The sequence below is a fragment of the Grus americana genome, chromosome 15 (genome assembly GCF_028858705.1).
Source record: "Grus americana isolate bGruAme1 chromosome 15, bGruAme1.mat, whole genome shotgun sequence".
NCBI lineage: Eukaryota > Metazoa > Chordata > Aves > Gruiformes > Gruidae > Grus > Grus americana.
In genome coordinates this window covers 17,926,940-17,939,771 of record NC_072866.1, presented here as the reverse complement: position 1 = coordinate 17,939,771, position 12,832 = coordinate 17,926,940, and the positions used below count along the sequence as shown (strand labels likewise).

Sequence of the window (12,832 nt, the reverse complement as noted above, 5' to 3'; positions counted from 1 at the left end):
GCAAACTGCCGCTGCCGGGGCTGCGTCCAGCTGCTCTAGCATGGACAGCGGGATGAAGAATCCCTCGCCCTTTCGGAAAAACTGTCGTTTTTGGCCTGGGCTGAGGGCATGTTGTGACTGCTGCGGGAGGACGGTGGCCTGGCTTCATTTGTACATTTGGGACTTTGTCATGGTTACTGCAGCAAACCGGCTTGGAAATAATTTAGGGGTAATCCCGGAGGAGGAGGGGAGGGGCTGTGCGGCCGTAGCCCGTTAAAATCGTTAGGCGGTAACGGGAGCGGGCCGCTTTGCTGCCGGTAAGTGCCCTGCGGCCCGGGCAGAGCCCCCCCGCCGCGCCCGGCTGCCGTCCCGGCCCCGGCCCCGGCCCCCCCCCCCGCCCGGCTGCCGCCGTTTCCCAGCGCCCCGCGCGGCGACGCCCGGCGCGGCCCTCAGAGGAAGCGCGGAGCGGCCGCCTCTTGCCCCGGGCCCGGGCGCTCCCCGCGATGCCGCTGCTCATTAACGGTGAGCGGATCGACCCGGGCCGGCCCACGGGGGACATGATCCGCGCCTACCCGCACCTCGAGGTGAGGCGGCGGCGCCAAGGGGCTCGGCTGGGGCCCGCCCTGCCCGGCGGCGCCGTGTGGAGGAGCGGCGGGGGCGGCCCGCGGGGAAAACCCGCCGCCTCGGACGGGCCGGGCGGGTGGCGGGGCGGCCCCGGGCTGAGGTACCCGGGGCGGCGGGGCGCGGCTCTGTCCGCCCGTTCCCCGCGCTGCGACTACGGCAAGACGCGGGTCGACCGAAACTGCGGACAGCCGCGGTCCCCGCAGCGGGTGGTGGGGAATGCCCGGGGCGAGGAGCGGCGGGCGGCGGTGAGCTGCGCCCTCACGGCTGGTGGGAGCACTGGCCGCTCCGGGCCGCCCCTTTCTGTGCGAAATCGGGGGAAACTGGCGCTGGAGTCAGGACGGTAACTTTTGGGAAGGTCTTAGGGCTTTCGGTACGCGAGTGGTGTAATCCCAACGGGACTGAGAGCGGGAACTGCTGAGCAGAGCTGGGTGGGAGGGCGTTTCTCGTCACAAAATGCTTCTTTACAGAAACGGAGTTTTTGCAGAAAACCGGTGCAAATTTGATAAAACTGTGAAGGGTTTTCGAGGCCCAGGATGGGCAGTTTGCTGCCCACCCAGTGGTCTGTGACACAGCACTGCAGTCCTCACAGCCCAGGACTCTGGGTTTTCCATCCGCTAAGCAAGCTAATAAATAGCGATATTTTGGTAAGCATTAAATAAATATGCTGGGTTGTGGCAGTAGAAGACCAAAATTTTTACATTTCAAAAGTTTCCTGTCCTGATTAAACTCCCAGGATCAGCTCTGGTACTAAGGTAATCTTGGCCCAGTCCTGCTGCTTTTTGTGGTACCTCCATTTTGTCATCTGGAAAGCAGGGAAAGGGGTTTTGTGTGGTTGTGGAATGAATGATGGGATTTAACATTAACTAGACCAGCAGCAGGAAAGCGAAAAAAGTTCTCAAAGTTCAGAATACACCGTAGCACAAAAAACGTGTTTCTCTGCCCTGGCCCCCTTTGCTTATTCAGAGGTGATGTTCCTGTCAAATAATGGGTGCATCCGAGAACTCGGCCACTGTACTCTCTGTTGTCATTTACCTTCAGGAAAAGGCAAAACTTCTGAGAAGTCAGCCTGCTCGGACTGTGGAACCCAAAGGCCTCCTGTATGTCCAGCAGAGAGAGTTTGCGGTGACCACTCCTGAAGATGGTACGTAGGAACATAAACATTTTCCTTCTACTGAAGCAGCGATTGTGAGAGCAGAGGTCCTACAACATTTCTGTCCTTTAAAACAGGTTCTGTTTCCATTCTCGGATCAGATGATGCAACTACCTGCCACATAGTTGTGCTCCGACACACAGGTATCTTTAAAGGATGTTCAGAGCAAAACCTGTACCCCTGAAGTAATGAATTAGCACTGGTTTAAGCTGCATTAATAAGATAGATGGCAAATATGTTTATATAAACTTGAATCTCAGAAAGTCAGATGACCGTTGACTGACTTGTTCCAAGAGTTGGTGTGTTTAGTGTCAGAGGTTCCACGTTCTGGTTGATCAATATGCAGATCCTAACCCTGATGGGCTCTGGTGGGTAGTGGCGGTCGCAGGGTATGGTAACGACGAGGAGAATTTGTGGGAAGATCCTCGCTCCCTGCCTGGGTTTCTGACACAGAGACGCTGCCTGGTCCTGGTTAAGAGGGTGCCCGTACCCTTCCCGTGAGTTCTGGTGATTTTATAGCGGGGCACGCAAAGAGGTTGTGGCCTCGTTCAGCCAGCCTGTATCTCCTCCTGGAGGAGGAGGAGGTGGCGGTGGTGTACCTCTCACGCTCCTGTAGTAACGTAAATTGTTACTGATGTCAGCTACGGTTGTGTAACGGCCTCCAGCGGTGGGGTTAACTGTCTTCTCGCACCTTCCTTAGGCAGCGGAGCCACCTGCCTGACGCACTGCGACGGCTCAGACACGGAAGCTGAGGTGTCACTCATCATGAGCTCAGTAAAATCTTTCTCTGACACCACAGGATACGGAAGGTCAGCTCTGCTCTTCTTTTTGGTACTGCTTTTCTCAAAGGTTACTGTGGTTTGCAAGGTGGGGAATTTTTATGTGATTGTACGGGGTGCAGACAAGGCGGTTGTGCAGGAATACCTCTAAATTGAGAACCACTTGTAAAGTGACGATTTTGAGGGTATTTTTGCAGTGGTTTAAAGCATGGTTCTGTTCTGAATAGTGTCTCTGTAAAATGCCGTTGTGAGCTTTTGTGTTTACTGTAGTTTCCCAGTTAACTATTGTTTCAGATGCGAAAAATTTTCCAAAGAACTCTTTTTGGTTTTATGTTCTGTTTTTCAGACTGTTGGTCTTGTAAATTCCTTTTGGGACCTGAGATTCCATCTGGGATTTTTCCAAAGAGCTCTCTTTGGTTTTATGTTCTGTTTTTCAGACTGTTGCTCTTGTAAATTCCTTTTGGGATCTGAGAATCCATCTGGGATTTTTCTATGTCTATTTTCTATTTAAAGAAATAAAATAGGAGGAGGGACAGGACAGGGGGGAAAAAGAGCTCTGCAACGGAATTTAGCAAACAAGGTTCTTTCTGGATGTGGAGGTGTTTGCCCCTGCAGTTTGCTAAGAACAAAAACTCAGTGAACTTGGAAGATACAGTATCTAAACACTCATGACTTGTCAGGACTTGTCTTTACACAGACACTTCTCAGAGAAGAACCTTGCTGTGTGCTCCAGAATAATGGTGAGAAGGTCACGGGAGCAAAGATCTTCATGTTTAATTAACACTGTCTTGGGATCCGGAGGTGGTTACTAAGCTCAGCCCAAACCAGAGGTGCTGACCATCGGAGCTGCCACGGGGTTAGCCAGGACTGCATGCGCATAGTGCTCCTAATGGTTTCAATTTGTGCCATTTCCTGGGTCATCCCCAAAGCATTCGGAATGGAATTGCCGTAACTATGTAATGCAAACCGAGGTGTGCATGCGAGGCTTCTCTAATGACTGTGTTGTAGTTTGGGCTGGGGATTAATTTTGTAAAGCTGTTCGCTGCGGGATGTCTTTTTAATTGCTGTTTCCTGTTATTCCATCTCTGTTAGGCTGGAAGTGCACCTAGTTGGAGGTTTCAATGATGATAGGCAGTTATCACAAAAACTTACTAATCAGCTTCTTAGTAAGTTCATGTTTTTTCCACTCTCATGTCCAAAAAAAAAAAAAAAATCATTCTGACTGGATTTGGGAAAAGTTTGTTTGTGATCGGTTAAGGGACAGACCTGTGACTGGGTTTGAAGGGGGTTTCTCTGCCTGAGGCCATGGTGTGGCGAGGGGTTGGAGTGCTGCGGCTGGCCTGGGGCCAGCGCGGGTGTAGGGGCTGACCCGGTAATTCCTTCCTGCGTGTGGGGCTGGGGGGAGTCCCGGCTCCACTGCGGATACGCTACGGCATCTTGGTCAGGCCTCGCCGCCGGCTAAGTCTGTACCTGTGAGTGACCTCACTAGTTACTATTCATTTCGTACCTTAACGCGATGAGGTAAAAGTTAATTATTGTTTGGAATTGTCTGATGAAAGATGCTATGGCTGTTTATAAAATCTGTAGTCCAGAGAAGTGATTGTGGTGCTTTACGAACAAATGGGAACCATAAAGTGCCCGCAAGTGCTCTGGCTTGTGCTAAGTGCTTTCTGAGGGGGGAGCGGTCACGGCTGTCCCGAACGGGGCCCAGGGGCTAACCGAAAAGGGAACCCCCAGAGGTCAGGGGATGCGCCCTCGTGGCCATCGCACCTCGCCATCCCTGGTAGCTCTGTCATGTGTCGTAGGGGAGGGCTGTGCAGAATGAAGTGTTGATGAATAAATTGGTTGATTTTTTTTTTCAACCTTCTGATTTTCATGCATCAAGTTACAATTTGAAAAAATAAGATTGTCTTGCTCTTAGAACTTCAAAAAAAGAGAAGGTATGTGGGATGGTGAAAAGCACTATTAAAATACAGCTAATGAAAGGCGAGGTTTGCTCACTTTATATGTAATGTTTTAGGAAAGTACATTTCAATATAAGCTGTTAAATGTATAGTGATGTAAAGCAGAGCTGATGTGATGCCAGAGCTACACCAGTGCCAGTAGAAGGAGGAAGTGGCACACCACTTTTTAGCGTGTTTCTGCTACTACAGATGGCTACTCTCTGTGCATTACTGTTATGGGCGGTAGTTGTGGCTTTAATTTTATAAAAGTTAGTTTGAAGCACGTCTGCAAAACGCTCTTTGCTCCCTTGCCTTATCCAGGAACAGTGCGTTAGGTATCTCTGCCCACCTATTCTGCAGTGCGCAGCACTGGTAATGCCCCTCGCTCTGTACAGCTCCCGCTTTGCCAGCAGTCAGTCTTACACGTTGCTGCTATCGTTGTTGCCATAGGAGCATTCGATCTCCAACCAGATGATGTCCATTTAGTGACTTTCTGCGTAACAGGTAAGAAGACGTTTCCTTGGCTTTTGAAGTACCTTTAGCTACTGAAATCAAAGCGCTGGGGTCTTCTCAGGGGTGGCTTTTTTATCTGTCCTCTGAGGAAGAACAGCACGGGTCCCCACAAGGATCTGTGATTTTTTAGGTGTATTGCTGGTAGCATGTGTGGCGATGTCAGGTGGACAATGCAGCAAGGATTTGCTCCTTACCAAGTGCTACCGACAGTAGAGCCACCCGTGAGCGTTGCCAGGCTATTTCCCCACCTTTGTCTTGCAGAAAGAGGCTGCATACCTACCTGTGCATATCTTCAGAGACCTTTAACCTGTTGGGTCGTTAGACCTGCCTCCCTGCAGGGTCGAAGGAATTCATAAGCTCATGCTGTTAGTTCATAGCCTGTGATGTCACATAAGGGAAGTAATTTCCTTTACTTCGTGTCATGTGCAGGTCATACTTCCACCATCTTCGCATTTCAGTGCTGTTGGTGACTTACATCTTTGAAACGTGGCACCGCGGCAGTTTCTCATGGTGGGTTTTCCCTGAGACTTGCCCGTGCAGGAAGTGGAGGCACAGTTGGCTGGAGGTGGCTGCAGCGTTAGGAGACAGAGCTCTACTCCAGGCCCACGTGGGGTGGTACTGGCCTTGACCTGCCTGTCCGTATTTCTTTTAGGCCTCCTTGGGTTTTATTTCTGTCTTTATGCAACACCAGATCTGTTCTTTGATTAGCACACAAGGCGATGAACGCTGCTCAGAAAAAATCCCAAGCCCTATGAGTTTGACTTCTTTTTCTTACAGAACTAAATGACAGAGAAGAAAAGGACATTCACTTTCCAATTATTTATGGAATAGGTGAGTTAAATTAAAATTCAGTTGGTTTTTTTGTAACTGGATTGCTTTTCAGCTTCCACTAGTAAATGGGCTGCTTTTAATGACTTGGTCCAGCCCCTCCTAAAAGTTAAGTGCTGCTTAACTGCTCTGGTCCCAGAGGTAGGTGGGTGGGTGCACACAGGGAAGTGGCTGCATACAACTGCACACGGGGGTTTTTTTCCCCATCAACTGTAGTGAGGATTTTGTCAGTATTGAGCTACTGCACCAACCCTTGGGGCATTGTTTGGTGTGAGGGTTTCAAATTAGTTTAAGTATCTCTAAAAAAAGATTCTTCTGAAATACTGCCAAGCAAAACACGTAGAACTACACTGTCGCAGAGAAGGGACTGCCGTACTGAGAAATACAAGAATCCTGTTTGAGGGGTTCTGAAGTTCCTGCAACAGAGTCGTGGTGGGGCCAGGGCCCTTTTAAACAAGGGCTTTGTAAGAATTAATTGTTTCTGTATTTAAACTCTATTTCCCACCAGCTGTGAATGTTAAAACAGCAGAGATTTTCCCTGCAACCTTCCCAGAAAAAGGGCCTGATGAGGATTTGCGTTCAGCCCATGTTTTAACAGGAGCAACAGTGAGTAACAGTAATGGGAAGACGGGGGTACTTCTGCTGGAAGGGGACACCAGGCAAACGTTTGGGGAGAAAGCGCATTGGCAGTGTTTGAGCAGGACGGGAGAGCGCAGGCAAAGGGCAGGGGTAGAGCCCCGTCCCTCCTGCGGTGTCACAGCTTCCACAGGTGGTGTGACCTGCCCTGCAGCTTTCAGCAACTCCCGCAGGGTCAGGGCACCTTCCCGTTCGTCTGTCGGAATAACTGGTTAATCTTAACGCACGAGGACTGAAGAGGGCCAAGCGGGTGGGCAGTAAGGCTACGACAAGCTGCTCCCTGTTAAGGGCAGGTGCTGTCTCTGCCTCTTAAGGCTCCCCCTCTTGTTACAGCTGACCAACATTTATGACACAAAGAGGGAACAACTACATATCGGGCCTTATTTCTGGAGTCCTTTTCCCCACGTGGATTTCTGGTTGGAACAAGATGATCAGCAGATCTTACAGGTACCTGACACTGATTTATTCCCGCCCCCCGCCCCTTTCAGTGGAGTAGAGCGCGGTATGGTCTGTCACAGCTTTTCCTGGTGTACTGCTGGGGAGGGGGGGAGATAATCTTATTAAAAGGCAGAATAATTGAGAACTTTGTATTCTGAATGTGAAGCAGCTCTTGCTACCATCTTGTCTTTCAGAACCTTTCCACATCGCCCCTGGCTGAGCCACCCCACTTTGTCTCCCACATTAGATCTACATTAACATTTTTAAAAGACCATCCATTTCCATCTTGCTCCCTGTTTCCTGACAGGAAACCTCGCATCTACAAAAAAAACGAAGAAGGGTTGTGGGAACAGGTTTGTTCTGACAAGATCTGACCTGGACCCAACCACCACACCTGCGTTAGGGACGTACAGTCTTGCAAGAAGAGCCAGTGTCACAAAAAAGCGTATGGCTGCTCACAGATACTGCTGCTCCTGCGCTTTTCAAAATAAAGTATTTTGACAGAAGTACCTCGCTCTTTCTGCATTACTTACGTAAGAATCACCACTACCTCAAAGTAAGAATTTGGCTTTGTGTTCTCTTGCTCTGACGCAACAATTCGATGGGCACAGAGAGAGGGAGCGAAGTCACTGCAGTGCTGTGAACTTCAGAAAATGATTTTCCACACGGGGAAAGAAAGGTACAGACACTCAAAGCCTACAGCAATGTAGGGAAGTATCCTTCACCAAGAATGTAATTCAGCAGTAATAATTTGAAGACTCTTTATTGAAACATTCAGAGAGTATCTAAAGAATGAAGCTCATTCCAACAAAATGACTGGTTTGACACTTCCAAATATAAAAACATTAAAAATTAATCCTTGTGGTGATAACTTGATCCCCAACAAATTACTCTTATTAACATACTTCATTGCACCAAAGAAACCAATAAGGAAGACTGGTCAACTTAATTTTTTTGCACTTTAGAAAAATTGCACCAATTTACATAAATTACCCCAACAGCAAAGTGACCCCTTGCTCAGGCGTCCCAGAGCTGACATCAGCTTGGGGGCCAGTACACATCACAGCCCGCGTCAGTCAGTGGCAGCGTCACTCCTGTGCCACTACAGCCAGCGTGGTGTCAAGTTAGACCTTTCAGGGGGGGGAAAAACACCCAAACGACAACACTACAGTACTCATACCAGTGCTATAGTGACGGGCGGGCTTTCCTCACCATCAGCTTTCCAAAGATCTCCTTTCCACAAGAGGCTCTGAAAATTTGCAGCAAAGTGATGGGGGGGGAGACTTCTCCACCTTAGCTTTTGATTTATCCAAAGCTTTGCTTGTGCATTAAGCAGTCCTAGACACTATTAAGTTGTGCTGTAGTGTAAATAATCTATATAATTTCTTTGAGGCTGTACAATTCCTACCATAGGTAAGTTACTGTTACTCAAAAAAAATAAGTGTTGAAACCATCACAAAGGTATTAGGTTTTTTCAAGCTTTACTACAACTACCTTTAAAAATACACAACAAAAGAACTCCAGTTACACTACAGAAATGTGTCCAATAGTATTTGGTTTATAAATGGCGTGCAAAGGAAAATGACGGCGGGTTGGTGATTCTTTCCCATGGCAGAAGGCAGCCGCTGCTCAGGCATGCGGAGGGAGGCACTATTTCCTTCTAAAGACTCGGCACGCACGTGGTCAGGCCCCAGCATGCCCAAACGGGTAGAGCTGTGGCAGCAGCAGGGACTGGCTGATAGCAAAGTCCCACTCAGCGACTCCCACCTCCGCAGGCATCCCTCCCCGGCGCTCGCCACACTACCACCTTCAGCAACGATCTTCAGAAGGTTAAAAAAAAAAGAAGGAAGAAAAACAGAGCCCAGGGGGCTGCAGTAGGTGTACAGGAGAGGCTAAACTGAAGTTTAAGTATTAAAAAGGTGAGCAAGTGGCAGTTGATTTTTTTTTTTTTAAAGTGTATTACCATAAAATAAGATCATTTTACAATTATTGGGTACAACTGTATTAATCTTGTGTACAGCTGATCGGTTAGTTAGCAACTATTGTCATGCTTAGATTCCTACGGGAAGGCTAACTGCCAATTGTTTTTGCAAATGTTTATGAGCACTTAATAAATTTCACTAGTACTTTGGTGACACCGACATGTAGAGAATTAAAGCAACTGTAACAAGTGGACGATAAGACAAATCTCTGTCCCAGAGGGGATTTCTATTTGTGCAAAATCCCAGTTAGTAAGTCCCAGTAGTTGTTACCGTACTAGCATGTGGCACTGCTCACGGTTTCAATGCATCACTAACAGCCTGCCTCCCAGGGCAGACGCTTCCTCCGCAGTCTGAAAGCCGCGCTCTGGGCTTTATCTTTGGCTTTCTCCTTCCTCTGCCTTTGTGCAGTGGCGTGGCGGTTCGTCACTCTGTGTGCCCTCGGTGTCCATCTGCGTGGCCTGCGCCAGCTCCTTCTGCTCCTCCGTCTTCTCCATCTGCCGAGGCCCCTGCTCTTGGCCAGGGGACAGGGCTGGGGGTCTCGGATCCACCTTCTCCAGGTCGTCGCAGTGGCTGACGGAACTGGTTTCACTGAATGTGTCAGAACTTCTTACAGACCTTTTGAAAATTTTCTGACCTGTCAAGCATTTGAAGAATACAGTACCAATGAAAGCAGCAGTACGGAGCATGGTACACACAAGCGCACTTTCAAAGAAAATACCTGAACTTTACAACTGCAAAGAAACAGATTTTACTCGGGTGCTAACCCATACCCTGAACACGGCCATACTTACCTGCAGTTACCGGTACGTGTGCAAGGCAACGGCACCCGGTATTTCAGCCTGTGTACACACAGGCTCTTAACATTCAGCTGGAAAACAGGCTGTACGCGCAGTGAAGTTGTTCCAGCGTAAAAACTTGCACTGAAAATTGCAGGCTGGAAGCTGATTCCAAAGGTGAGTTAAACCTGAGGTTTTCCCGCCAGTCAAATCAACAAAAATTACTAATACAACTACACAAAGTGCCTGAGATTTAACAGATCTTCACCTCAGAATGACTTGGTCCACAAAATATTAGGTAGCAACAGAGATGCAGTTGCTCAAATACACAATTATATCTTGTTTATGGTTTTATTTCAAGTCAAACTTCTGGCTTGTTTACGTGCTAGTTTTTGAAAGTCAATAACCTCGTGATATTCCAGAGGAAGATTCCAGCCCTCACAGGTCAGTCAGCAGGATCACAACTTCCCGTAACCCCAGGCAGAATTCTTAGGGAGAGACCAGTTGGGGCTGGTGTTCCATGCCACGTTTAAATGAAGGTTTTTAAGGCAGACTTAAGGCATGAGAGGATGAGCTCTAGTCCCAGGTATTACAAAAGACTGAAAATCACGCTGGTCTTCCTGTGTCACACAACTCAGATGGCAGGACCTTTCAGCAAGTTTTAGAAATAGAAGATGGAGAGACTTACCAGGAAGTCTTTGCTTTGCAAGGCTGGACGTAGGAGTTGGTGGGGGGGTTGTGCCTGTTCCTTGGGCTTTTGATACGTATGTGGATTCTGTGGATTCTAGAGAGCCTGCAGGTTACAAGAAGTATTAAGTTGAATGTAGCACAAATTAGACAAGTTTTCTGTTCATCTGTATTCATAAGGTACGTACAATCTTCTTTTACTGCACTTTCCAAAACTGCACGTACCAGTTGGGCTGAAACTGCCACTTGATGGTACTCGGTCTCCGAGTGCCCAGGGACAAGAGTGCCGAGGCTTACACCGATGAGTAGCATCCCCTCAGGCTCACTTCACCGCGCCGCTACACCCAGTGTTCCTCCCCCCTTCTCCACTGGGCACCTGACACAGTCCCAGCTGCGCTACCCAGCGGTGCCCTGGGAAGGCCTGTAGCTACGAGGGGGAAGAGTTCCCAGGGAAACCTCGCTGGTCTCTGCCCTCAGAGCCTCCAGTCAGTGCCCCACGAGTCGGAAAGACAGACGCCCCCAAACCAGAACACCTCCCTCGCCGTTACACGGACAGACAGACAGCTGGGCTGTTCTTCTAGGTCCGACGCTTTGCCGAGTTCAGGAGTATCTTAAGACTCTGGCACAATTTTTACAGTGAAAATATATAAATTCAGAAAGTATTATCTTAGTACATCAGTCTTAATTACGTAGAAACTATAGACAGTTCTTTTCACCAGACGTGAATTATAAATATGAGTAAAATAAAAGTCTTTTTGATTGTAATATCCTATTCATTCCTGACCCGCACCGAGCCGTGTTCACACTAGTCCTCAGCCAGCTTCAGCCCATCCCTGTCAGACATCGCGCTATTGAGCGTGCAAACCCCGATGATCTCAAACCAGGTTTCAGAGACATTGAGTTCCAGCAGCACAGCAGAACACCCGAGTGCCGCTTTGCCAGCGCTCTCCAGAGCGCACGCGTGCACGCACATGGGGAAGCAACTCAAGACCGAGCTACCCTGCTGGCTTACGTAGTGATAAGCACAGCACAAACGCCGAGCTCTTGCAGTAGCCGAAAGTCACAGAGATGATTCCTATATTAATAAACACCCATGTCCAATGTGGCTTGTTTCGTGTGACACAACATCCAAGAACAAAATGTAAACTGTACAAGTGAGGTTAGAAGACTGTCTGACCGGGCGTTACAGAAATGGCGACGAGCATGTTCTTTCACATCCTGCAGGTAGATGATGTCACTCACGATCACATCGGCACAAGTGTGCTGCAATTTTAGTACAACATTGGAAACGGTTCTAGCAACAGACTAACATGGCTGCAGGTGCAGAGTCCTACCTGCTGTTAAATTAAACGTTCTTCCCTTTGGTGAGGCTTGGAATGGAGAAAACCAGTTCAGCACGGAGCCTACCACAGGTATTTGTCGTAGCAGCCCCTGCAAGGGACACAGTCAAACACTGGCTGGTGAGCAAGCTGCCTGCGTTGGGAGACGTTACCTCAAGTTACCCAGACAACTCACAGTTATGGCCTTACCTCTTCCAGAAGTCGTTCTTCATTTGCTTTCTGAAGCTGGAGTTGTGCTTCCTGTATCCCTTTTCTAACAACTTCCGTCATGTTTTCCAGCAGCTAATAAAAAAAAGAAATTATGTTATTATATATATTGTTTGTACATTAAACTATCTTTATACTTCAGGTTTTGAGGATGTAAACATGACAGTCAGATATTTTTCTAATTTAAGATGGTATTTGACGGCCACTATTTCATTATGACTGTTAAGTTAAAAAGTGTACAGGCTGACTGCAGGATTTTTAAGATATACCCAGAGGACAGAATAGTACATATTTTTCTTTTACTTAGAAATGAGCCTGTGACCTAAATTCTTCAAAGATCTGCTTAGTACATAAGTGTTCGTCAGATGGCGAGTCTGACTGGAAAGTATTTTTAGGCTTATAGAGAATGTTTTGGTTTCTGTAAGTACCCAGGATTTAGCCAGCCTCACAGAAAGTCTAAGCAGGTGTGTACCAGTCTAGATTCAACTTTGCTTTTCAGATTTATACTGATATGTTTTCTGGTCCAGCCAAGATGTTTGCCTTAAATTTTGGTTCTGCCTTTTAAGTGTACTTCTCTATCTCCTAGGGGCTTACTGATACTGCAGTCAGGTTTTTTTCCCTAAAAGCCTCCCTCTTGTACCAAACACCACTTATCTAAACGATGCAAGTGTCATTCTCACAGATTGGTTCTGCTTCACAGTTTTGGATCAAGTGGTGGAAGATCCTGTCAGTACCACAGAGTTACTGTAGCTGGTTCCAAGGACTGCACCTTTCGGCTCCTCCGCTATTTTGTCCCTCCCGAGAAGCTTCAGGATCAGAATTCCAACATTCGGTTCCTAATCTCTCAACTACAACAGTTAAAAACCGGAAGGCACCCTACATGCACACCACCTTTCCTCTCGCCCTCAAAGTGGCACAGGGAGTCAAGAGTGGGCAGAAAGTCTCCAGAA

At 48.1% G+C, this 12,832-nt stretch overlaps 2 protein-coding genes across 5 annotated transcripts in view; one reads left to right on the top strand and one right to left on the bottom strand.

The window, feature by feature from the left end:
* Positions 1-289: 289 nt before the first annotated feature.
* On the top strand, positions 290-7,396 carry NTAN1 (N-terminal asparagine amidase). 4 transcript variants are annotated; one of them, XM_054842848.1, is made up of 10 exons: positions 290-563; positions 1,642-1,744; positions 1,831-1,896; positions 2,454-2,562; positions 3,625-3,698; positions 4,926-4,979; positions 5,766-5,819; positions 6,325-6,422; positions 6,786-6,899; positions 7,060-7,254. In XM_054842848.1, the coding sequence occupies exons 1-10, from the start codon at positions 483-485 to the stop codon at positions 7,108-7,110; spliced, it is 804 nt and encodes a 267-aa protein (XP_054698823.1). In that variant the 5' UTR covers positions 290-482; the 3' UTR covers positions 7,111-7,254. The 4 variants fall into 4 exon arrangements, with proteins under 4 accessions (XP_054698823.1, XP_054698822.1, XP_054698821.1 ...); XM_054842847.1 differs by having other exon boundaries at positions 292-563; positions 7,198-7,396; XM_054842846.1 differs by having other exon boundaries at positions 297-563; positions 7,085-7,396.
* A 241-nt stretch (positions 7,397-7,637) lies between these two features.
* The window catches only part of PDXDC1 (pyridoxal dependent decarboxylase domain containing 1), a 32,502-nt gene continuing 27,307 nt past the window's right edge, over positions 7,638-12,832 (bottom strand). The window contains exons 20-23 of the mRNA XM_054842834.1: positions 11,865-11,957; positions 11,670-11,766; positions 10,337-10,441; positions 7,638-9,506 (exon numbers count right to left, since the gene is read on the bottom strand). Of these exons, the coding sequence (XP_054698809.1) occupies positions 9,244-9,506; positions 10,337-10,441; positions 11,670-11,766; positions 11,865-11,957 (558 nt within the window). The 3' untranslated portion in view covers positions 7,638-9,243. The remainder of the gene's footprint in view (positions 9,507-10,336; positions 10,442-11,669; positions 11,767-11,864; positions 11,958-12,832) is intronic.